At 40.2% G+C, this 27,318-nt stretch overlaps 2 protein-coding genes across 5 annotated transcripts in view; both read right to left on the bottom strand.

The window, feature by feature from the left end:
• The window catches only part of BACH1 (BTB domain and CNC homolog 1), a 45,508-nt gene that overhangs the window by 8,755 nt on the left and 9,435 nt on the right, over positions 1-27,318 (bottom strand). For all 4 annotated transcript variants that reach the window (XM_042954293.1, XM_042954292.1, XM_042954294.1 and 1 more), the window contains 3 exons: positions 12,205-12,498; positions 9,329-10,678; positions 7,459-7,665 (listed from right to left, as the gene is read on the bottom strand). In XM_042954293.1, the coding sequence (XP_042810227.1) occupies positions 7,459-7,665; positions 9,329-10,678; positions 12,205-12,438 (1,791 nt within the window). In that variant the 5' untranslated portion in view covers positions 12,439-12,498. The remainder of the gene's footprint in view (positions 1-7,458; positions 7,666-9,328; positions 10,679-12,204; positions 12,499-27,318) is intronic.
• LOC122229192 (ubiquitin-conjugating enzyme E2 N) lies at positions 4,591-5,232 on the bottom strand. Its single transcript, XM_042954295.1, has one exon. The coding sequence runs from the start codon at positions 5,204-5,206 to the stop codon at positions 4,748-4,750; it is 459 nt and encodes a 152-aa protein (XP_042810229.1). The 5' UTR covers positions 5,207-5,232; the 3' UTR covers positions 4,591-4,747.

Raw genomic sequence — 27,318 nt, forward strand, 5'->3', positions numbered from 1 at the left:
AGATAAAAAACACACATAGAAGCAAAGACAAGAGCTCTATACTGCTGAAGTTTGATTGAAAATATCTACCTGGCTCATGAGTTCCATTATACTTTTTTACTTTTATTTATCCAAGGTGATGTATATACTGAATGCACTCGTGAGTTACACAAACACACATACATTTCCCACTCTGTGCCCTCAAAGAGCCCAGAAGGAGTTAACACCAGCAGCAAGCATGCTAAAAGAAACCAGGGAATTTTGGATAAAGATGATTCCAAATCTTGGGACAAGCAAAGTACAGGGCGAGCCTGTGACAGATTATTCTAGGCAGCACAGAAGCACTAATGGGGTCATGTCAAAAGGACACAGCAGCTAGCCTGAGGGGCCTCTCTCTGGCCAACTTTGAAAAAATACCAACATCAAAAAGGCTAATGACTATTGTGGTTGTGAGAAATTAAATGAGGAAAAAAATCAATCCCTAAGTCCACAGTGCTACTGAAGGCATGGCATGGCGGGAGGGAGGCAAACAGGAGGGAAGAAAAGTCCCCTTTAAAAGAGGAATACCAAACAAACAAACGGATGCAAATAAAAGAGGAGTAACAAGCATGTGTGTAAGTGGAACAACAGAATTAGGTCACTATTTTGCAACACCCATTGTGAAGGCCACCAACATGTGCTGGAAAACAAAACATGTAGGAGTCGTGGGGAAGAGGTTATTCCTAAAGTGCCTAAGTAACACGTCACAGATTACTGAGCAATTACAGAGGCAAAAACCAGAATCTCGAAAATGATGTGGCAATTCCCATCTGCTCAGGTAGGACACCTGGCAGTGTGCCCTCTACCACACGGCGTACCATGAAGGACACGACACCAGTTCAGGTTTCGTCTCGATTCAACAACTTGCACTTTCACAGTTTGTGCGAAATACAAAGAATGGAGGAGTGAGTTAAAACCAAGTGGAAACAGTCAGGTAAACATTAAAAGTAGGACATTTTATGAGAAATCTGGCCTGGACTCTTCAAAAAGTTATCATGATTTTAAAAAGGGTTGTGGGGGTCTCGGGTTGAAAGACTAAAAAGGCACAACCAAATGTTCTGTGATGAAAAGGACCCTAGTTTGGAGGGGGAAAAAAGCATATAGATGAAATATATTTGGGAAACTATTAGGGTAATCCAATAGGGAGTATATATAATACTGAGGATCTATTAACTTTCTCGGGTATGATAAAACTATTGGTAAAGATATGAGATAAATACATGTAAGAATGTCTATTTTTAGGAGATGCATGTTTTAGTATTTAGGGGTAAAATGTCATAATGTGGTAGCTTTTAAATGAATCAGAAAATAAAAGCAGAGCAATAGAGACCGACTGAGAAAAGACACTGGGACCGAGATCGACCAACTGTGGTTAGAAAGAGACCAAAACTGACCGACAAGGAGAGAGACAAAGACGGACAGACCAAACAACGAGAGCAGGGACACACACGTGGCTGGAAAGACCAACAGAGAAGTAAAGCAGATGTGACAAATGTAAATAATTGTTGAGCCAACATGAGGTTGTTCATTGCACTCTTAACTCTTCTAAAAGCTTGAAGCTTTCAGAATGCAGGGGAGGAAGATGAATCTCAGGAAAACATGAGAACACGTAAATCTCTCCCTGTGAGAATATAAGCATTTTATTGGCAAGGACTGTATCTCAGTCATCTTTGATTTCCTGGTAACTCGTACAACATCAAGTATGCTCAGCAGACGTTCACAGAAAGAAGAGGAATTTAAAATACAACTACTAATATTTATTGGGCCCAGGGCACGTGCTGAGCAGTATAATGGCATGTGATCTTTGCACCAGTCCTGAGGGAGATACTATCCTTATCTCCGTATCACCAATAAGGGAATGTGGGTGGGGATTAGAGGTAAAATAATTTCCCCAAGCCACAAAGCTACCAAGTAGCCAGGGACCATTTCCAGATGTTTGACTCCAAAGCCTCCATCTGACCTCTGTGCCCTAGTGCAACAGGCTCTCAAATTTTAATGTGAATGAAGATTTACCCCGGAAATATTTATGAAACACATGCTTCTGGGACCCTCCCACAGGTGTAGGGTAGGATTAAGGAATGTGCTTTTATTTTTTTTAGTTTTTCTAGTATTTTTTAGGAACGTGTATTTTCAAAGGGAACCTCCCAGATAACTCTGATGCCAACTGCCCACAGACCACATTTCAAGGTGTGCTGCTCAACGATATCACAGAGTGGCAACAGGCAAGTTCCAGAAGGGCTCACTGGGTGTGTTTGGAGACGGCAGTGTGCGTGTGCGCAGAGCAGCCAGCAGCACGTGGCTAGAACAGATTTATCTTTTTAATATTTATTTATTTTTGAGCGAGAGACAGAGAGAGAGAGAAGAGGAGGGGCAGAGAGAGAGAGGGGGACAGAGAATCCCAAACAGAGAATCTGCTGCATCAGAGGATCTGCTGTCAGCATAGAGCCCAACACAGGGCTCAAACTCATGAACCGTGAGATCAGGACCTAAGCCAAGATCAAGAGTACTGACTGAACCATGCACCCAGGCGCCCCAAAACAAGTTTATTTTCAAGAAAATAATACAATCTTCACCACAAGATGTAAAATACTAAGGACAGATGAGGTCTTTGTACTCCTATACCATCACAATAGATAAAAGCAATGAAACAAAATGATGTCTATATACCTCAAGTCTGAACCAAGTGCTTTTGTGAATACTTCTGATCACTTACACGTTGATACCAATAAATATTGGATAACATCTAAGAGAAATACACTTTGGTAATTTTTTTCTTTAAAAAGCTAAATTCCCAGAGTGCCTGGGTGGCTCAGTCAATTTGAGTGTCTGACTCTTGATTTCAACTCAGGTCATGATCCCAGAGTCATGAGATCCAGCCCCACATGAGGTTCCACACTAAGCAGAGAGCCTGCTTGAGATTCTCGCCCTCTCTCCCTCTGCCCCTTTCTCCCACTTGTGCTCTCTCATAAATAAATTAATTAGTTCAAATTAAATTAAATTAAATTTTTAAAAAAGCTAAGTTCTCTTCATTTCAGGGTTACCTTTCCTTGAGGCAAAAATAGTATGAGAAACATACTAGTTCTTAATTTCTCAAGAAATGTTCAAGAAGAAACATGGACCTTGTAAAGAATCCTTAAAGACAAGAGCTTTGTAAGCCAAACATAACAAAAATTGAATGATTCTTGAACTTTATTGGTTAAAAAAAAAAGTCATGTTATTGGTCTATAGATTATTCATATTCAAAGTCCTTATAGTAAATGCAATGACAAATCAATGCCTAACCTCTAATACACCATAAATGTTAAACGTAATTACCATCAATTTACCCACCAAATAAATACACCTCTTTCTTTTTCTTCAAAGGTTCTATTAGATTCTGACAGGACTTCTTGTTGAAAAATACAACTCATTTATTTATTGAATTTGAACTAACATCACCATTGTCTTTCATAGCACATTGAGACTATTAAAGTGTCCTTTATACATAATAATTATTCTACAAATCTACCGTGAAGACATTTTAGAATCACTATTCTTACCGTGATCAAAACACTGTTCTTCATGTGTTTTTCCATCCAGTCTATTATGCCATTACTCTTACGACAAACTGCAAAAAGTTTGCAGCCAATAGCCACAGACTAAAGTTTACTAAAATATGGGCCCTTCACCTAATCACCAGATCAGGGCAACATATACTGTGAATTCATTTATACGTTAACCTAACCAGTTACTGGCTACATCACCATGGCTGTTTCATTACGAAACAAGTAATTTCCCTTAAGTAGGTTCACTAAAATACCACCCAGAATATAAATACTGGGAAATCCTGCTTGTCTACTGACCATGTCTCCAGAAAGTACCCTCTCAATTTAAAAAATACAAATCTGTCGCACTCCTCCATATTCTCCACTCTACTGTTGGTCCTTCTCTCTTTACAAAAGACAACAAGACCCAAAACATCACCCAATAACCAGGGTCTAAATTCCAAGTAAATTTCTTTTTTTTTTTTTTTTTTTTTTTTTTTTTTTTTTTTTTTTTTTTAGAATAACAAAAAATATTTTACTAAAACATAAGATTTACAGAAGTTTCCAGACAAGCCATACAAAATGGTCACAAGCTTTTTTTGAAGGAAGGATTCTACACTTGACAGCAAAGTCACAATGTTATTAGTGAGGGCTGTGATGTCTGTTTAATGTTCCCATTTTGGTTCAAACAATCAAGCTTGTCCATCTACAGCGTCTAAATAAAGTTAGACTTGGCTAGAGAGCATATTCTAAAGAACTGGTTAGCTGCTTTTACCCAATGCAATTAGATCACCATAAAAAGGGGGAAAGGAGCCCATAAAATTAAAACTACCTCTCACCCCCTCAAAAAAAATAATAAAGAGAAAACACCCACACCCCTGCAGCTAACCCTGACAACTACCTTCATTCACAGTGCTTTATACTTTAACCATCATTGGGGAAATGAATAAAAGCAGAGAGGGGCCACTGCCTTTAAACGTTTCACAACAATCCAGATGGTACTTCTAGCCTCTGCTCATGCTTTACAACAGTGAATCAGGACAAGACATAGATTTGCTAATGTGCATTTAATCACCAAAGGACTGAAGATGTCTGGGCTTTTATTCTGTAATGTTTCTAAGACTGTGTCCATTAAATGCAAACAAAAAAGGAAGAAGTCTTGGCAGAACAGGAGAAGTGATGCACACTTGATGATCAGATCGATTTTAAATATTATTCATGGCATATAGCCTAGTCCATGCTCTAGCTGTTTCTATGGCTTGGGCTTCGTTGGTCTTCCACTGCTCCGCTACATCATTTGCTAATGGATCATCTGGATTGGGAGCACTTAACAATGCCTGGATCGATAGCAGAACTGTGCGGATCTGCAGTGCTGGGGACCACTTATCTTTCAAAATATCTAAACATATTCTTCCCAACTTGTCTACATTAGGATGATAAATTTTGGTCATGAAACGTACTTTAGGGGCTGCCATCGGGTATTCTTCTGGAAGGAATAGTTCAAGTTTAAAAGTCCCTCCCTCAAAGGGGGAATCCTGGGGGCCAGCAATGACCACATGAAAATAACGGGCGTTGCTCTCATCTGGTTCTGCTTTAATGCCAGGAACTGGTTCCGCCAGCAAACGCTGGGTTTCCTTGATAATCCTGCGGGGCAGCCCGGCCATCTTGTCAGATCCCGAGTTCGGCCTCTGGTCTCCCCAAGTAAATTTCTTAATGTAATAAAATAACTTAAGGCTCAAACTCTTTTACATCTAGGAAAAGGGGCAGCTTTCTTATTCCTGTTAGCTAAGAAGTAAAACATTCTCTGCTTATTTTCACCTGAGAGAGACATCTGTGGCAGGTCTGAACTTTACAAGTGCCCCTTACACTTTGCAGCTAGAGTGTGCCTGTACAAATCACTAGAACGGAGAGTAGTATGAAGGACGGGACAGTGAGTTCAAGGAAGCTAAAACATAATGCAAGACACTCTGCAAAAAAGAAAAAGAAAAAGAAAAAAAAGCTAGCATGTTTTCTCTGGAGATATTGGGAAGTGGAAAGAGACTGAGCTGAGCTCAGTCAGCCTGGTGCACATCTGGATGAGCAGATCCCTGGCAGGCGATCTGCTCTGCCTGCCCAGAGGTGGGCTCCTGGCAGCTGGGCTGTAACTATCTGTCCCTTCTCTCTTGTCACAGAAAAGGACACCTGAGCTGAAGTAAGCCAATTAGATGCTCACCTCCTTGGGAATTTAGAACTAAAACTGTAGTGTCCATCTGGACTAGATCCTGGAAGAGAGAGAGAGACTATTCAGAAGCCACACTGCAGCTACCCTTCCCATCCGCATCTAGCAGCACAGTGCAGAGTGAGCAGGTGCATGAAGATGGGGTGACACAGAAGACTCTCTGGGTTTCTGGTGGCAGATTTCCACTTTCTTATTCTATACTGTTTACGATGCCTGCTTCACTCTTGGGCTTCTAAATGAGACACGCCTGTATCCTCACAACAAATTCCTTCCTTCCTTCATTCATTCATTCATTCATGCTTCAGATGGTTTCGATTTCTTACAGCCAGTGTCCAAATTAATACAACAGGTAAATAGGGTACTGACCACAATAGATGAATAATAAATTTTTATTTTTCCATTTTTCTGTATATAAAGGCACAGACTGGTTTTTTATTCTTTTCTTTTTTTCTGATGAGGGCAAAGATGAACTGAATGGAGGAAAACACAACATTGTCATTCATAACAACCCAGTACAGCACAAAATAAGAATGCATTTCCCCAGACAGGTTCTTTTTTCTAAAATGTTGCTGCTTGGGGCGCCTGGGTGGCTCAGTCGGTTAAGCGTCCGACTTCAGCTCAGGTCACGATCTCACAGTCTGTGAGTTCGAGCCCCGCATCGGGCTCTGGGCTGACAGCCCAGAGCCTGGAGCCTGCTTCGGATTCTGTGTCTCCCTCTCTCTCTGGCCCTCCCCTGCTCACACTCTGTCTCACTCTCTCTCTTAAAAATAAATAAACATTAAAAAATTTTAAAAAAATAAATAAATAAATAAAATAAAATGTTGCTGATTGATTGCTGTTCATAGCTAGAATGTTTGTGCTTGAGAACTTGCTACGATCACAATTTCAAACTTTCACCAATAATTAACAAAGACTCCAAACTAAATATTCCAAGAATGTTTTTGCTATTTCTCGGTGCTGGTTCCCTGCTGTCTCTACAGCTGCACTCCCATAGTTGTCTCTTTCATACAATGCTTTCTTCCACCAACCACTAGGGGAACAGAGAAACCTGGGTGCAAATTAATCCATTTTTCAATTAATTTGCGTCTTGATGCTGGAATAAATAACAAGATTCAATAACGTAAGCATTCCTCTCCCTCTAGAGTCTCAATAAATCTTGAATTTTCTATTCATATCAGCAAATGAGTTCTTTCTCTTAGACGAAAGATCCAAGTTCGTTTATTGGTTCCAGTATCGATCAAAACAAGTTATTCAAGTCTACCGTCAATTTAAATGAACAATTGTAACATTAGCTTTTATAGATACTTTAAAGAGATTAAAGTGTTTCTGAGTTTCTTCAATCTCTACTCAACCACTAAGAATTAGGTAGACAGTTAAAAACACACACACACACACACACACACACACACACACCCCCAAAAATAGTTCTCAGTTTACATATTATAGCATATCACACTAAAGATGTAGAATACTAGCATCAGCAAAATAGTCTATGAAAACTCTTTTCGTCTCCCAAGCTTTCTAAAAACATCATGTAACTTATTTTCTTAAGATGGTAATTGGTGAATTTTGAAATTAACATGTAACTGAGCATCGACTCAGGAATTGAAATTGCTATTTCCTCTACAAAAAAAAAAAAAAAAAGAATAACTGAATGGATGTGGTGGAATTTGAGTAACAAGAAACCTGCAAACTTACCAGCTTCTCAATTTCTGATTCCAGATTCTGTATACAGTCCAGTTTTCTCTTGCGACAGCGCTGCGCAGCAATTCTGTTTTTACTTCTCCTTCGAATGTCATGGATGCAGTCCAGTTGTTCCGGGGTCAGCTTGTGCATTTTCAACAAGGATTGAAAATCATTTCGGGAGAGTGAGATTATTCGTTGTGCATTAAATGGCAGTTTTACCTAGAATGTAAAATAAACATTAGTAATTGCTGCTGAGTAGTTAGACTCCCATCACGGAAGAGGAAGAGCTACATCTATATTTTCCAGAGAACTTCATTTAGACTTTAAAAAACAAAAAACAAAAAAAAAAAGCAGACCTCTATTCCCAGTTTCTATATAATCCCTTATAATAAAGACTGATAATTTGATATTTCTAGCCTATTTTAGAGGGTTCAGAAGACAAGTACATTGAGAAACAGATTTTTTTAGCAAAATAAAAAATATGAACACAAATATTCACGTATCTAAAATTAAAAAACAGAACTTGTTTTACTCAGACATGTTAATTAACACGCATATCTTTAAGCCTCTCTCTAAAGTGTTTTTAATGTCTTTAACCAAACGAAAAAAAAATCTATTTTATACTTTGATTGATACTGATCTAACACTGGTATAACCACCTAGTAATTTCTCGAGCATTTTAGAAAATTAATTTTTCTGTCAAGAAATAGTAGTGTCACATAACTCAACTTAAAAATCTACGTTTCACTTTTTCACTTGTCAGTATAGAAATGGTTAGAAAAACCTAATGAATATTTTAATGTCACCTTCAACATACTTAAATTCGGAAAAATTTAGGATAATTTTTTTTAATGACAAAATTGTGGGACAACTTAATTATATTAATTATTCATATAAAACACTGAACAGTTTCTCTGGCAACCTACTTACTTTGTCTTTCAAACTTACAGAAATTAGTTACACAAATGTCTTACAATTGCTTAAAAGTTTTATTTTTAACATTCTTTTCACAGTTCCATTAAATTAAAATTAAAATCCATTATATGGATTTATAAATGTCATATAAAAATCTGTAGATGTAACTCATGCACATATATTACTTCTTAAATTAAATCACCAATAATCTCCTTCCAAAGCTAAGGAGGAAAGAAAACCTGTCACTCTTTCAAACCCATGTCATCCAACAGCTAGAAAACCAAAGAAAATGATAAAGAACCAACAAGGCTTTATTATCACTGGAATTATGGTAATGTTTTACAAAAAACCATCTATCAAATACAAACAAACATTTGTACACAAAGTACACAGATCAAGCTTGGTAAGGTTAATCCAATACCAGCTAACTCATGCCAAATTATTAAGACATTAAATTAATGGCTGAAATGGCTAAGGGAAACTAAGAAAAAAATTAATGGCTATGAAAAACTAGGGCAAAGAAAACTCTCCCACATTCCTATACCTAGTCACTGCTAAATCATTGCCAAGTAACTAATCCCAAGTCCAGAGATCCTACAGCAATGACTAAGATTGGAACGTATGTTGCATTTTTCCAGGAGTTACCATGTAACGATCACAGATTCTTTTTTTCTTTTTTTTTTTTACCTTTTGGGACAGGGCATTTGATTTAAACAGCCAATGTGTGAATACACTCCATGACAAAAATAAATACACCCGCTTGAAACATATGAACACCGAAGTCCTTCAAACTCCGTCACACTCTTTTGGTACTGATCACAGTTTTAGAACTGTCTCCGGATTTCCCCCTCCCTCCCTCCCTGAGCCTGCGCATATCATCTCTAAAGGTGCGACAGGAGCCGACCCAGAGTAAATCCCGATTAAGTGGTCAAACAAGGACTTAGCAACACACACGTTTTCCCCTCACCTCACATTCTTGTTCTCTGGCCGAACAGGGTTCGCTGTCACCTTCAGTATCCGTCTCAGAGTCATCTCCCAGGCTAATCACGCAAGCATACGGGCAAGGTTCCTGCTGGGGTTCGGAAACATACTCATCGTTTCCAATTTCCAAGCTGCTAGAACAGCCCTCGGTACTCAGAGTACTTATAAAAGGGCAGTTGACAGAACTTAACGTTGTAAAAGTCCTCTGACCCGGTTCCGGGCTCTCGCTGATCCTGATACCTAACCAGGGACACTCAGACCGTTTCTGGGAGTAGATCTGTTCTGAACCATCTTTGGCCACCGCAGGTGATAACTGCATCTGGCAAGGAGAGTCCGTGCTGCAAATGTCACTCCAGAAGCCTTTCGCCAGGTGTTCTGCCACTTCCCGTTCCACACTGCTCCGATCGCTGGAGGCAAGGCTACCATCTTCCCTGGGGCCAGAGTCAGACTTCAAATGTAAATCCTGACTTTCACCAAACGTTTTCTCTTCCCGAACATCCGTACCTGACAAAGGCTTTTCTGTTAAGACTGCTGTGTTTTGCATTCCAGCAAAACTCACGTCACCGTCACCGTATTGGTCGTAGGTGTGTAAAAGAGACAGAGAATAGAGCCCGTGAGGGGCTGCAGAAGAATTGTGGGGGAAAGGAGTCATTTCTGGCTTTTCTGATGGGCACTGAGAAGCAGGATCTTTCTTCTTGGTTTCTTCATGTTCCATTGCTAATTTACCTTCTTCACATTTTAAAATCACCTGCAGATCTGCACAGTCCTGGATTCCTGCCAGACATTCATTTTCAGGAGTCTCATTTGGCTGGGCAGAAGCATGAACGTCTTTGACACTGGATTCCGCACTACGGACTCTGTCAGTTCCAAATGCTTTCTGGAATTTTCTGTATTTGGGACATAGAGATGGCAAAGCCAGAGCAGCATCCTTTTCTAAGCACATGGATTCACAGGTTTGACTGGCACTGTCCTGGAGAGGAGATGATACTTTTGCATTTCCTTGATACCTATGCAGTTTCCATTGAGGAGTCTGGACATTTTTATTTTCCAAAAATTCCTCCACGTCGTCAATTTCTAAATCCCTCTGGTCCAACAGTGAAAACTTAAGGTCTGCTTTCTGACAGTGTGATGGGATGCATTTTTTTCTTAGGCATTCTTGCTGGTCTGCAGTGGAGTCCAAAAACTTAAATTTGAGAAACTGAAAGCAGGATTCCTCAATATCACGTACACCTAGAAATTCCACACACTTGCACACTTCATCCACATTGTCCTTACTTAAAATCAGTTTGGCAGTGTAGGCAAACTGAATTAAAGGTTCAAATCCTTTAACTTTCACCTGTTAACATACAAAATAAAAACAAATGCATCACTTGAAAGTGGTCTAGTGGATAAATAAAAGTAGAAGGGGAATAGAGACATGAAGAACTTACTTGTGATCATTATAAAATGGGCATTTTAATTTGGTAAGTAAAAACATTCTTCTAGAAAATGTAATGCTAATTAGGAGTCTGGAAAAGCATGCTTATCACACCTCATTCGTTGGACCTGCACCCTCCACTTCGTGGATTTCACACTTAATGACACATGAATTATGGTCTGACTCACATGAGGTGAAGACATCAAACACTGCCATTATGGGATGTGTTGCTAATTTTTAAAACCAATGCTAACCCATAGTTGGCCCTTATCGTTTCATTGGCATTGTGTTATTCGTGCTGACCTCTGCCACAGAACTGACAAGCTGTTGACGCTCCAAACTGTTGATACAAGTTCATGGAAGTATGGATGCTGGGATAAGCTAAACTGTAGACTTAGTACCCGTCACAGACCAGCCCACACCGACCTGCCATAAACAAGCTCTACATACTTTCTCCAAACGCCTCTTAACTTTAAAGGCTCCACGCTCTTCTAGCTGCAGTCACTAACTACCTAAAAGCCAGCTATTCTAGGGGCACCTGGGTGTCTCACTTAAGCGTCCAATCTAGGCTCAGGTCACGATCTCATGGTTCATGAGTTCAAGCCCCACATCAGGCTAGCTGCTGTCAGCGTGGAGCCCACTTCGGATCCTCTGTCCTCCTCTCTCTCTGCTCCTCCCACGCTGGTTCTCTCTCTCTCAAAATGAATAAACTTAAAAAAAAAAAAAAAAAAAAAGCAAACAATTCTAATAAGAGTTCAGTGTAACCAGCACCTCCCGGTCTTGTGAAAGGGCTCTTGGAGTCAGGATATAACAAGGACAGAAATGTTTAGATGCCTGAGCTCTGCAACAGGCTGGAGGGAAAGAGACAGGTAAAAGCAGGCTCTGTAATTGTGAGACCAAATCAATTTTTTTCTACCAATGCACAAACAGTCTCAAGAAAGAAAAAAGGGGAAAGAGAACACTTATGGAGTGTTTTCCTACTTTCCATGAGGCCCTGTCTTATTAAGATGGATGATTTCTAGAACCCTAAACCCACTCAGTTTCTCATCACAGGAAAAGGTCCAAAAGGAGAGAATGAGACACAGCGTGGCCGCTCGGAGCATGACCTCTCCCAATGCCCAACCCATTGGCTGTGCCCTCCCTGCTTTGGTCATTTTCTCAAAAAGTCACATAACAGTGGGTCAAGTTATTCAACTGCTCAATAAATATTGTTAACTGACGCCCAAAACTAACAATTCTATGTATGACATGTCATCATAATTTCTAGGAAAAAAGTTACAGAAATGAGCTCCCCAGGACAAGAAGGGAGACTGTTTTATTTTTAACTTTATCACGTTACCTTTTATAAAGGTAAAGGTAAAAATAAAGTCTACGGAAAGAGATTTAATTAGGTTCAATTCAATGAAAACCAGGGTAGCCTCCAGAAGCATGGACCTCTCTCCCACCTCTTCCGGCAGAGTGATGCTAAGCTCTGCATCGGCCTGGCCAACGATTCTCGAGTGGAAGTAGCTGCTGCATGCCGCCAGCACAGACCGGTGGGCCCGGTAGCGCTGGCCCTCCACGAGGACGGTGACGTCGCACAGCACGTCCTTCTTCCGCTGGTCGTTGAGGCCAAGCAGGACGTTGGTGCTGTGCACCGAAGATTCATAGGCAAACACTGCGTTCTCACTCAGAGACATTCTGCATAACAAATGGGGTCGGGAAGGCCAGTGAAAGCATGCTTCTCGTCGTCATCAAACCTGCAGAAACACATGTAAGACCTCACTTAAATAAAATCTTGTTAAAAACATTTTTTTAAGTTTGTTTTGTTTTGTTTTGTTTTGAGAGAGTGGGGGCAGAGGGCAAAGAGAGAGGGAGAGAGAATCCCAAGCAGGCCCCACATAGTCAGTGCAGAGTCTGAAATGGGGCTCAAACTCGCAAACCATGAGATCATGACCTGAGCCGAAATCAAGAGTAGGATGCTTAACCGACTGGGCCACCCAGGAGCCCCTAAAAATATTTCTTTTAATGACAGTGTCAAATATAAATTAAAAAAGCCATCGCAAAAATAAAAATGAAAACAAAAGTCTCTAGAGAACCTAGATACATTTATTCAATTTATTGCATTTAAAATAGGTTCTTCACAGCAGTTTTTAGTCAGTTTTTCTAATTTTAGGAAAAAGGGTTCTCAGGATGAGGGAGGGAAGAACTCTTTGAACCAACAATTTCATAGCTCTCTGAAAGTGAGACATTTCACATTGAGAAAACACCTACAACGAGCAAACAGACCGGGTCCAGGAAATTTCTGGGTGGCATCCCAATCCTGTTGTTTTATGATGCCAATGGGCGTGTGTGTGTGTGTAGTTCACCAGAGGTCACCCTTTGGGATGGGACTGACGGGACCAGGCATGTGGCCTTCCACCATTTTCCATGCTCCGTTCCCCAACATTTGACAGCTGGTAGGAGCCTTCAGTGCTTTGTAACAAGGGACACATGGTACATAAGGTAAAGTTCCTCCAACATAAAGAAGAAAATGACTTGAGAAAAAGACAAAATTGTCGAGCCAGATCTTAACAAGTCCTTTTTATATAACAAGTCCTACTTTACACTACAAAATACGGGCAGTAAGTACAACTACATCATCATTAAGAACATGGTTTACCATACATAGAAACTCTTTTCCCCAAATGTTCAAACATAAGTTATCAAAAATGTATATATATTTAAAATACACACCAACATATAATAACAGCCAAACAATTTTTGATCATGTACACATTACAAGCAAAAAAGGAGAGCCACAACAGACATATGTCTACCTATTTCAGTCATGTACGACTGTTCTTATATACTACATGTTATAAAAACACACGGAGACTGAAAGTCAGATTAGAACAGTTCTAGTATTTTCTTCCAGCCACCAGTGGCCAGTGGTGAGTACCCCCAACGTGTGTGTGTGGACCCCACTATGGCGTGACCAGGCTGAGAAGCTCCTCACAGGCATCATCCCTGTCGTCTGCTTTTTGTCCTTCTGAACTTACTCACTGCCTGAGACAACAAGGTCCTCAAAAGTTCAGTGACTGAAAAAACGTTATTGTTTCCAGATTCGCTCTACTCCACAAACAAAAACAAAAGGACAAATGAGAACTCCCAAAGGTCAGACACACCAGGCCCAGATCACAGGTGACTTCTGCCTCAGAGACAGGCTGTTCTAGTCACAAACACATGAAATGCCATCTATAAATTCTATTCTACTTATGTGTCTATCTACTTATGTGTGTACTTATGTGTCTCAATTTAGCTAAAATGGGAAGTTCCTCAGAAGTAGTCCATGAAAATGAAATGTCCCATTATGTGGTTAAACTCTACCCAAGGTTACGGATCACAACCTATCATTTACTGATTTGGCATACCACATAAAATCATGGCAACTTCAAAATTACGTACTAGAACTAATTCGACTTTTGGGTTGTGCCCATTTGAAAGAGTAGTATATTCCCTTTAGCAATTGGTCTTAATATTTCAGTTATCAACACAAGGGAATTACTGTTAAGAATAGCAAGGGAGAACTATCAAAGGAACTATGCACCGTGTGTGTGTGTGTGTGTGTGTGTGTGTGTGTGTGTGTGTTACAGACCATCCCACCTTCTCTGTACAACTTCCCCAGCCAAGCTGGACTCAACAGTTTGCCTCACCACATCCCTGCACCTAAGTCCCCAGCCTCTTTATTCTTTCCTGGCATCTGCCTTGCAAACCCTTAAAACTAGACTAATCTTACTTTTACATCTCGTCATTCTGCCGAACACAGCACAGCCAGACAAAACTGTAAAAACACGTAGGCTGTTGTCACTATAAATTAATGGTGTGCAATTTCAGGGTCTTAGCGCGGCTTATCCATTCTTTTGTGTGCCCCAAGGTTCCGTTGTCCCCAAGAACCTCCCAAGTAGCCACTTCTCTCTTCAGTTAGTGTCTCTCCCAGCAGACAACTATAGCTGGGATACAATCTCAGAACATATTACCCTCCCACCCACCTCCACAGGCTCCCTTCTCCTGCTGAAAACGACCCCTTTACAGTCTGCCCTTGACCTCATACCATCCTTGCCTCTCTGGAATCCAGTCCCTCCTCTTAACACCCTCTCTCACTTAGGTCCAAACTCTGTCTGTATGCTGGCTTCTTCCCATTAGACTTTGTTCATAAATATGTTTAAGTCTCTTGAGAAACTGTCCTAGAAAGTTAACAGCTAATGGCAAGTATTTGTTACGCTCTCATTCTGCACCAGGCACTGGGCTGAGGTGCTGACACAGTTGACCTCATCTACCCCTCACCACAGCCCTCTGACATGGATGCTCCTGTATCGTCCCAACCGTACAGATGAGGAAACTGAGGCTCAGGGAGAAGTATCTCGACCACGGTCAAAAGACCAATCAGATAAAGAACGGGGATCCATAGCAAGCACCTGACTATTCCATATCTGTCTCCAGTTAGTATCTGCTGAACACACAGTACAGAAAGTCACTGCGGTCCTGTGGGGAGCCAGGCCAGGTATTACTAAAAGACTGTGTGTGAGAATAGGGAAAAGGGCTTTCCCAGAAAGCCAGGAGCAAATGAACTGGACTTGAACTTCAAAAAGAGGACTCTGGACTGTTTAACACTGCAGCCTTGCAACCTAAAGGTTCTCTGGCTCCCAAGGAAACTACGGCAAAAACAGGTTCCATACCTTCACTCTGGAGCTGCCGTCAGCCCACATGGGTGTCTGTGTGACCCTCACTCCTCACCTCAAATTCCACGAAGAATTGATTCTTGGCTTAACCCTCCTGTTTAGGCAGTGTGGGGTGACAGATCACTTCCTAAGTTCACAGCCAGCTTACAGATTGGCCGTGAGATGCGGATTTGGGTGCTAGGCCAACCCCACGCCCCGCCAGCTGCAGCCACGAGAAGCCAGAGAACCAGGAAGTACAACAGCCACTCAGGGGGACCCCTCTAAGAAGGGTCTCACTAGCGTGGACTGGGCACACGCACGCCACGACTGCTCTTGCTCCCACCAGAACCCTGAAACTCACCCTGACACTTCCGTCAGCCCCTCTATCCAATCTCTTACTGAGACCTGGTACCTCTGAACACTGAAACCCGCTTCTCTTCATCTGCGCTGCCATAATGCCAGTCCAAGCCACCGCTGGCTCTCGTCTTGACAAATGCCGCCCAGCCTTCTGTAGTAGCTTACAAATGCATGTATGTGCAAATACAGGTATATAAAATAAAAAGCGAAATAAAGTTTCATACTTCAGCATTTTATCCTTACTCGTGCAAAGTACTCTAATTTCTACTCTGTTCTATTAAAAAGAAAAACTCCAGTCGTGATCCACTCAATTTCAAGAACCACTAACGGACCATCATCTCACGTATGGGAAACACATGTCCAGTGGCTAACACACAGAGTCTAAAATCACACACTGTCGGGGTTCACATCCCAGCTCCGGCATTTACTAGCCATGTGACCTCTGGGCAAGCTGCTCAACCTTGCTGGGTCTTAGTTTCCCCAACTGTAAAACACGTACAGCAGCAGCACCGCACTGGGTTGTCATGAGGTTTACACGGACAGTGAGGGTAAAGGGCTTAGCAGAGTGCCTGGCCCATAGTAAACAAATAGTCAAGTACCAACTGCTCTTAGTAATAACAACAACAAAATCTTCATCCCCTCAAGCCCCTCTAGATCCCCTTCAATTTATACTCTTGCACAAAGTGACTTCTTCCTTGCCAAAACTCTACAATGTCTTCCCAGTTTCTTGAGATCAACTCTAAATCCTTAGCCTGTCCTCCAGACCTTAGCCCTACTAATACAACCTTATCTTAAGCCTTTGTCTCCCTCTTTTGCTGTTCTCCAGCCTCACCCTCCTTCCTTCCAGCATAAGGCACTAAGCTCCTTCTAACCTCAGGGCCTCTGAGCACGCTGTGCCCGCCCCCTGCACTTTTCCTACTCCTTAGCTGGCTAACTCCTCACCTTTTAGGTCTCAGCTTAAATGTCAAAACCTCGTCTGACTTGTTTTCTGCCCTAATTCAAGCACATAACATAACCGTACCTGACTCAATGCAGGAACTTGCTTCTGAATGAATGACTTCATGTATTTACTACAAATCCAAAACCTAGATCATCTACATTTTCCTCCAAACACAGTGCAATCAGCTATACTAGTATATATGAAAACAATGCCACTGAGCCAAGCACTCAGAGAAAAGTCCTTGGTTAGCTTTTCCAGAATCAGGAGGAGCAAAAGGGAGCCTCCACCTCTGGGAGCTGGAAATGTGTCTACAAGACAACTGGCCAGAGGAGAGCAAGGCTTGGCAACTATAAACACAGCCAATACAATGGACTTGTATGCACAGACACCATGACCTTGGTCTCATTAGTATGGGGTACTAGACACAGTTATTCTGAAAATCAATTTTCCTAATTCTGAAAACCATCCAAGTGGTCAGTAATCCATCTGCACCCAATAACATAATGACTAAATCAGGTAAAAGTGGCACACATACTTCTAACATTTGTCAGTGACCTAACATTTCTCAAACCTACGAGGTAAGACATAAACACCCCCCAGGGAACCTTCCAGACCTAAAATTCTGTTAAACACCAAATTTAGATTCCTATGTTACATCTGAATTTTTCTATATTCTTGGAAATATATGCTATTGTTATCATTCAAAATAAAGGCTTGCGGACCTTAGCAATTTGCTGATTCATTCAGTAATGCTGATAAAGGATGAACAAGCATTTTAAAGCTTCCTGTACTTCGATTTGGAAATACCTTCTGCTCTCTGCTCAATACATATCATAATTTACATTTTAATACAGTTACCACTGGGTGTTTTTGCTTTCAAAACAATAAAGAAAATAAATAAAATGCTATGGCTTTATCACATTTTAAGAACTTTAAGGGTAATTTACTTAAAAAAAAAAAAAAAAACTTAAAACAAACTTTTAAAAGCCTAAGGAGAATGAATATCTGATCATGGGCCAAGTACAATGCAGTGCTTCCTAACAGAAATACAGAAAGTAACTGTAGGAGGATGAAGTTCCACACATACAAGAGCTGGAATTTTATTTCCCTTAAGTCTCAGAACTCTGCTGTTTTGTTTTGTTTTTTTTAATGTTTATTTTTGAGAGAGATCGAGAGAGCAATCTAGTGGGGGAGGAGAGAGGGAGACAGAGATTCTGAAGCAGGCTCCAGACTGAGCTGTCAGCACAGAGCCCGACGCAGGGCCTGAACCCATGAACTGTGAGATTATGGCCTGAGCCGAAGTCAGATGCTTAACCAACTGAACCACCCAGGTGCCCCTTTAATTATCAACATAGAAGGGCACACAAAATAATCTCACACCAAGGATTCACTTAAAAGAAAAAGACTATTATCCAAACATTCGTGATTTTCACTGAACAACGGTGAATGTCATTTCTACAAGTATACACCTGAGCTACCCAACAGGTTCAATGCCATCAAAACACAAATAAAAGGCAGTCCCTACATTCAAAAACATAACCTACCAATGTTCACAATGAAAATGATGCCTTGGGGCAAAAGAGATGACAATGATCAGTGTAATCAATTGACACAGGGGTGTGAACATTCGTGACAGTATTTACTTGCAGTAAGTCTCCAAACAAAAACTACTTTCCGGTCTCATTTAACCATAATATTCAATTAATGAGAACAATTATTTCCAAAATAGTTCTGTTATATCCAAAATATACCTAACAGAACTATGGGTGTGTGTGTGTGTGTGTGTGTGTGTGTGTGTGTGTGTGTGTGTGGTTGGGCACAAAGCGATTAGTAACCTTGGACAGTCAATACAGCACAAAGGGCAACTGAGCACAAAGGTCCTTTGCATAAAAGCAATACTCTCTCTGTAGCCTGGAAGAATTCCTTAGGACCTCCTCCCCCTGCTCTAGTGGCCATCTGGAATTTCTACCTTTTCCTCCTTACTGCTCTGCCTGCCACCAATCTATCACCCTGTCAATTACCTTTGCCTCACTCAGTTTTAGGTCAGGGTCTTCAAAGGCTCAGAAGACAGGCAAATTCCTCTTGGCCTGCCTTCTTGGCTCCCTCCTAAGCTTCAAACTGTCCTAAGCCAGTTTCTGTTAGAATTTACCCAAGATACCCAGAGTTCGAGTGTTCTTCCGAATCAAGCACACCTTATCTTCTGTTGGTCAAGTGGGTGGCAAAGACCCAACAGTATCGTGTGTGTGCACCTTTAGTTCTCAGTCTTCCCTTTCATGGCTTTTTTATATACAATATAAAATGTAAACATACATAACTGTACATATAACATTATAACACCTCACCTGCAAGGAAGAGCCAGGAAGAATAAATAACTTGGTGACCAAGATTTGCTATTTTCTTTAGCTTTTGACAGATCTTAAATATCATGCTTGCTTAATCATCATATCTAATCATCACATTTAAAAAATTTTTTTAATGTTTATTTATTTTTTAGAGCGAGCGAGCATGCACAAGCGGGGCAGGGGCAGAGACAGATGGGGATGGAGGATCTGTGCTGTCAGTGCAGAGCCCAATGCAGGGCTTGAACTCGTGAACCATGAGATCATGACTTGAGCTAAAGTTGGACGTTTAACTGACCGAGCCACTCAGGTGCCCCAATCACATTTTCTAAATCCATTTCCCTCAGCCTTATGAAAAACTCCTAAGTATGACTAGATAAGGTACATGAATAAATATATATCGAGAAAAAAAAGCTGAATGAAAGCAGAAAAAACAAAAATTTGAATTAAGCAGGAGACCTTACAGCAGCACCAAAAACAAGGACACTGTTTTGTAAAGGACTTGTACAGTGACACATGGGAAAATGACCTGGAAATCTATGTTAAAACTATGTAACTGAAGATGCCACATTCTTTTTTTAAATGAGGTGTGGGGAATGGAGAAGGTGAGTGAATCACAACAATTTTTGCAGTTCATGGTTCACTCCCTGTTTCCATACAGGGAAAGTTGGACTTTTTTACTTTTCCTGACATCAAAAATTATCCATTTAATCATGGATATTTTATTTACTTGGTCTAATTCCATATCTGAAAAGATGAAGCCAAAGTTGTACATAGAAGGGAGAAGTGTGAATGGTTAGAGAAGTCTGAAGAAGGTCCTCACAGATTCACCAACTAAGAGGTCAGAAACAAAAGGTTTTTTACTTTCCAAGTCAGTAAATCCAACTTTGATAATTCCGGGTAATAAGTTTAAGACAGCTTGGAAGGGAGGAGCACCTGGGTGGCTCACTTAAGGTCAACTCTTGATTTCAGCTCAGGTCATAACTCACAGTTGCTGGGATCCAGGATCAAGCCCCATGGAGCCTGCTTAGGATTCTCTCTCTCCCTCTCTCTCTGCCCCTCCCCTGCTCAGGCTCTCTCTTTCTCTCTCTCAAAATAAGTAAAAAACATTAAAAAAAAAAAATCTTTAAAAAAGATAGCTTGGAAGGGAATAAAGGAGGAAAAAAAAAAAGGAGGAACACAAGAAACCCGAGCTCCAGAACCAAAACAAGAATAACGGATTCCATGATTATACCTTCTTACTGAATTTAAGAAACAATGAAGTCTTTTATTTGCTTACCATATTTGGCAGCTACCTGATCCTTAATAGGATTGTTATAACTCACTTGAACTAGATGTTATGAAAATATGAACTAGAAACTAGAATTGGCCCACACTAATAAAGCTAGTTTACTGAATATGTATTTTTTATCATGCACTTGTCACGAATTTATGTATCAACACTGAGGTATGATTTACATAGAACTACACTGAAGAGTACAATTCAATGAGTTCTAACACTTGTATATGTGCATGAAACCACCACTACAATCAAGATAAAGAAATTTCAAAAAAAAAAAAAAAGATATAGAAATTTCATCACTCAAATTCCACATGCACCTGGATGACTCAATTCGTTAAGCGTCCAACTTTGGTTCAGGTGGTGATCTCACGGTTTGTGAGTTCCAGCCCAGCATCGGGCTCACTGGTGTCAGCACAGAGCCCGCTTCCCACCCTCTGTCCACCTTGCTCTCCGCCCCTCACACACACACTCGCTCACCCACTCTCAAAAATAAACACTTAAAAAAAAAAATTTCCACATGCCCCTTTGAGGTCTCTCCTACCCTTTTCCCCTGGCTCCAGGTAACCAATGATTTGTTTTATGTCAGTGTAGATTACCATGCATTTTGTATGATTTTTTATATAAATGGAATCATACATTATGTCCTCTGGTTTCCAGTTTCTTTCATTCAGCTGAATGACAATCACATTGCATACATCAGATGTTCCTCTATTGCCAAATAATATTCCATTACATGGCTATATCACTTTATCCATTTAACTAACAAAGATAGACACAACTTCCAGGTTGGGATCATTGTAGTAAAGCTTCTGTGAACATCCATATGGACATATACTTCATTTCTCTTGGGTAAACCAATACGAAGCGGAAGAACTGAGTGATATGGTAGGTTTATGTTTAACTTCTTAGAAATTGCTAAACAGTTTTCCAAAGCAATTGTATCATTTTATATTGCTACCAGCAGTGTATAACAATTCCAGTTGGTCCACATTCTCAGCAATTCTTGGTAATGCCAGTCTTTTTAATCTTAGTTATCCTAATAAATGTACAGGAGTATCTCACTGTGGTTTTAATTTGCATTTCCTGATGGCTACTGATGTTGAGCATCTTTTTATGTGCTTTATTGGCCATTTGTAGATCTTCTTTTGTGAAAGATCTGTTCAATTTTTCTGCTCATGTTTAACTGAGCTGTTTTCTTATCATTGAGCTGTAAAAGCCAGCAGAATTTTGATTAGGACCGCAGTGAATCCATATACCAATTTGGAGAGAACCAATATATAAATTGAGTTTTCTCATGTACAAACATGATAAATCTCCCCATTTACTTAAGTCTTCTTTCAGCACTGTTCTGATGTTTTTAATTTTTATTTTTGAGAGACAGAGAGAGAATGAATGGGTGAATGACAGAGAGAAAGGGAGACACAGAATCCGAAGCAGGCTCCAGGCTCCAAGCTGTCAACACAGAGCCCGACGTGGGGCTCGAACTCACAGATGGCGAGATCATGACCTGAGCCGAAGTCGGACGCTCAACCGACTGAGCCACCCAGGTGCCCCTTAACGGTAGGTTTTGTAAGATGAGCAACTGATGGGCAGAAAAGGAGGTGCAGAAGTTACCCTCCCAGTTAACTTAGGGCTCCTACAAGAAACTAAGAGAGGAAAATAAGCAAAGAGTGAAAATACCCCAAAATGCCCCCAAAGAGTGAAATTCCCAAACTCACTCAGCCTCCTTCAAGGGAAGCCCTCACTCCTATACTACTTTGGAAGTATTCACCCAGGACATCCAGAGATCCCCCAGTCAGGGGCAGAGGGCAGTTATCAGAGAGCACACCTCAAACCGAAAGACTGTCGGAACCGCACAAGCACAGCACCCAGCTGCTCCAGAGACCACCAGGGTGGGCAGCACAGATCAGCAGCTGATAGCATGACCACAACTCGGCCAGCCGAGCAAGGTCCTTTACGCCTCCGACATGCCCTCTGTTTTGGGGTAAAGTAGGGACGAGAATAGTACTTTCTGTTGAGAGGATCAAACGAAAGTATATATACAATAATAATTTTAATTGTATACAATAATATAATATTATACTAATTATAATAATATTAAACTGTTTTCACGACAGTGCCTGGCACATAACGAGTGCTCAATAATTGTTAGCATTACCTGAATTTGACGCTAGAAGTGTTTTTTGAGGGGCACAAGGCCACACTGAAACTCTAGTCAAAGAAGTACAAGAGCACACTCCTCAGCTTTCAGGTGCCCAACACTGACACGGGCATAATAATATGGACACTGGTCATTGGTCTTCAACTTTCAGAATGGACAGATAACAGAAGGCTTAACTACAGTTCTAAAATGGAATGCAGACATTATCAATCTTGACAAAATGCAAGTAAAATTGACAGGCTAGGAGATGGAATCAGAACTGAAAGGAAAGCTAGTATTTCCATGCAATTTATAATGTGGAGTCAAAAGATACTTAAAAAAAAAATAGTTCCTTAGTGAGACCAAATTAAAACAAATTTTGGGGTTGGAGAGGTGACCAAGAACAGAAATAAAGAGATTATAAATATAAGTGGGATGATGGTGGGAACAACAAAATCAACGTCCATGGTAAAAGGAAGTCAACAGATATTGTCTTAGGTTCATAAACTCAGGTATAACCATCAAAGAGATATAGTGGTAACCAACAGAAAAAGTAAACTGCAGAAATGAGTAAAGATGAATATTATCTATGAAGCAAAATTAGAGGTAGGATGATGCACAACAGATGGGGTTGCTTTATGATATATCTTTCTGTATTTTTTAAAGCAAAAACATGTACTAGACTAAAAACATAAACATAAATTAAAAGATATTTAAATAGTAAACAAAAATATTAAAGTTTAGTTAAGTATAAATTGTTGATAACTTTTGTGAGTCTTAAATATTTTGAAGATTCTCCAAATAAAAAAGAAATTTGATAAAGAGAAAAAAACAACCTTTAACATCTTACATTATTTTGACAAAACCAGGAACGGGGAGGGTAAAGAAATATAGTTAAGATTTCTTTATTCCCAATATAACACTTGGAACAATGTTATACATACTGTTTAATATTTTATATTGAAAGCGATACTACTCCAAATAGATTCTTTAAAAAAAGTGAGGGTATCTTCTAAAGAAAGAAGTTGTTGAACTGCCAAACCACTAGGGCATTGGTTCTCTGCCTTACAAAATCTGATGAAATCTATTGTATTTAACCAAGAAAACCACTCACATCATAAAATTTTGCATTTGCTTTTGGTAGAATTAATTCAACCACGAGGTGATGCTTTCAGAAGACCAGTAAAATTGACAAACTTCTGCAAAATCTCACCAAGAAAACATGAATACGTAGCATTCCCATTTTCACACAAAACAATACTGTAATGGCTCTTCTCCCCATACCCTGCATCTACAATAAAATTCTCTGCTCCCCTTTATAACAGAACTCCCAAAAAGAGCCATTTATATCCATACCATCTTCAGTCCCTTCTCTTCCCAAATTCACTTGAGCCCACTAAAACCAGGCCTTTCCCCCTCCACTCCATGGAAACCACTTTGTGAGGATCAATGACCTCCACGCTGCTAAATGGCAGATTTTCAGTCTCCTTCTACAGCTTCTCATCAACATTCAACAGGTTGACCATTCTCTCCCTGAAATCCTTTCATCACTTGGTATCCAGGATACCACAATCCTGATTTCCCACCTCACTGGCAGCCACTTGTCAATTTTCTTTGGTGGATCAACCTCCTCTTCCAAGTCTCTAAATGCTGGACGGTCCAGGAATTCGTCTTCGGGTCTCCCCTGTTCTTTGCACACGTTCCCTAGGTGAACTCATGCAAACTCATGAACTCATGCAAACTCAAGGCAAGGATAGGATCACTCATGGACTTACTGTACACTCTCAACATTATATTTGGTCTAATTCTGACAGCTCTCTTGAACTTCATATTCATGTACTCAACTGCATATTCAAATTACTAATTATATGTCTAACAGGCATCTCACATTTAAATGTCCGGAAGAAACCTTGGTTCCCCCACCTCTAGTTAGGATATATCAAAATATTAACAACGGTTACATCTAGGTAATTGTTGGTTTCTGCATTGAAATTCTGAACCATAAATACATTTTATTTTATAATCAGAAAAATGTTAAAACAGACAACTATAAGCAAAACAATGTGCTTTCATTAAAAATGCAGTTGACATTTATTGCAATTGCCTTGAAGGCACCCAAGGAGTCCATTTCCAAGAATGTCAAGTACTTTTCCCCCTTTATAATACCATCAGTGGTACTGGCTTATCACTATGTGTGAAATTTATGGGCAACTCTCAAACACGGTAGCCTCCACGGATATCTTCATAGTAATCGCGAAAGGAGAAATGAAACTGTATAAGACTCTAAAAATGATGGTTTAATGGGGAAAAAGAGAACTCTGTTACAGGAACGTAAGGGGGAAGGATCCATCAAGTCAGGTCTAACCATCCGAACAAGGGCAAGCGTGCATCCATTTGACTTAAGTGGGTAGCTCCTGATCTATTTCATCTTGCAAAGGCTTTTAAAAAGGTGAAAGAGCGAAACAAACACACAGAATTATGAAATGCAAGAGAAAATCCAGTTTAGGTTATTTTACCAACTACCAGCAGGATAACATTGGAAAGAACAGAAGCACTGAGACACAATTAGAGCTTAGCCAGTATTACGAAGTATGTGATCTGTGAGGTACTGGACTCCACGCTCCAGGTTTCCCACGAGAAAAACAACGCTGCTTTACTCTAAGGGACAACTGGGGGGCTCACTCAGTTAATCGTCCAACTCTTGATTTAGGCTCAGGTCACGATCTCAGGGTTCATGAGTTCAAGCCCCATGTCGGGCTCTGTGCTGACAGCGTGGAGCCTACTTGGGATTCTCTCTCTCCCTCTCTCTGCCCCTCTCCTGCTCTCTAGCTCTCAAAATAACTAAGCATGAGAAAACATTAAAACTGGACAAGTATGCCCAAGATAATTGCTGGTTTCACAGAATTAAAGAATTTCTAATTAAAGGAGCACATCCATCCAGTATGACCCACTTCCCACTTGTTACAGATGTGGAAACTAAAACCCTGCGAGGATAACTTAAAGGTTGAAGGGGTCCTCTGCCCCCAGATCCAAATAATACATTTCAATTCACATGCATGACCTTAAGTGGCAGGTGTGCACAGGTTTGTTTTTTTTTTTGGGGGGGGGGGGCAGGTGAAAGTGAAGAGGCATGGAAGAATAAGGAACAGAGAGAAATGCCTCAAGTATCCTATGTGAGATGAGAACAATGTTAGAGTAAAAGGGCATTCAAGGAAGAGCAAATTTCCCTTTATTACTCAACATTTGGTTCATTAATATCTGATTAACACTTCTTGGATTACATAAACAATCTCATGTCATTAAAAGGGATCTGACATTAAACTATGTTGAACTTAAGTCAAAGTCTATACTTATACTCAACTATGTATGGACAATTCAAGGACAGAATGCTAGGAGATACTTCACTCAAAGTTATTTTTTTATTGTTATTATTTTTTTAATATGAAATTTATTGTCAAATTGGTTTCCATACAACACCCAGTGCTCATCCCAACAGGTGCCCTCCCCAATGCTCATCACCCACTTTCCCCTCCTTCCCACCCCTCCATCAACCCCCAGTTTATTCTCAGTTTTTAAGAGTCTCTTATGGTTTGGCTCCCTCCCTCTCTTTTTTTTTTTTTCCCCTTCCCCTCCCCCATGGTCTTCTATTAAGTTTCTCAGGATCCACATAAGAGTGAAAATATGGTATCTTTCTCTGTATGACTTACTTCACTTAGCACAACACTCTCCAGTTCCATCCACGTTGCTACAAAAGGCCAGATTTCATTTTTCATTGCCAAGTAGTATTCCATTGTGTATATAAACCACAATTTCTTTATCCATTCATCAGTTGATGGACATTTAGGCTCTTTCCATAATTTGGCTATTGTTGAAAGGGCTGCTATAAACATGGGGGTACAAGTGCCCCTATGCATCAGCACTCCTGTACCCCTTGGGTAAATTCCTAGCAGTGCTATTGCTGGGTCATAGGGTAGATCTATTTTTAATTTTTTGAGGAACCTCCACAGTTTTCCAGAGTGGCTGCACCAGTCTGCATTCCCACCAACAGTGCAAGAGGGTTCCCATTTCTCCACATCCTCTCCAGCATCTATAGTCTCCAGATTTGTTCATTTTAAACACTCTGACTGGCGTGAGGTGATATCTCAGTGTGGTTCTGATTTGTATTTCCCTGATGAGGAGTGACACTGAGCATCTTCTCATGTGCCTGTTGGCCATCTGGATGTCTTCTTTGGAGAGTTATTTTCAATACAAAGTATTAAGTGTCCATGTCCTACATTTAAATGAAGTATTATAGATTCTTTATATGTCATTTTGTTTTCCAACTATAAAAAGTATAACCATGATCCAAATTATTTACTTCTGATTGCCTAGAGAAAGTGAAAGTCCTAAAACTAGATCAAGGTCAGATTGACTCTAGGTCTAAGAGTTAATACATATAGTATGCAAAGTAACTGGAAGGAAAAAAAGACAACCAAAAAAGTGCCTTCAAATTCCCAACCCTTCCTTAAACATCATCTTGCTGCAACTCATAATAAATCTGATAAAAAAAAAAGGAAAGAAAACAAAAGAGAAAAAAAAATTAAGAGTAAAAACGTCAAGGAATACCTTTAAATAAGGAAGCAATTATATAGCAGCAAGTAGAATATTGCATGAATCACAGATCTGAAATTTTTTTAAGTATTAAATCGAAATGCTTTATTTAAAAATAACCTAATCCAGCAATCCCTGATAGCCACCAGAGTGCTACAGCAGCTCAATACACATAGCTAAAACTAAAATGTTTAAATCCCTTTCTTGTTATTTATTAAGTTAACTTGGCAGT

Source organism: Panthera leo, chromosome C2 (genome assembly GCF_018350215.1).
Source record: "Panthera leo isolate Ple1 chromosome C2, P.leo_Ple1_pat1.1, whole genome shotgun sequence".
Classification (NCBI taxonomy): domain Eukaryota; kingdom Metazoa; phylum Chordata; class Mammalia; order Carnivora; family Felidae; genus Panthera; species Panthera leo.

Coding starts and splice junctions, on each gene's coding strand:
- LOC122229192 (XM_042954295.1), bottom strand. CDS start 5,206: ATGGCCGGGCTGCCCCGCAGGATTATCAAGGAAACCCAGCGTTTGCTG.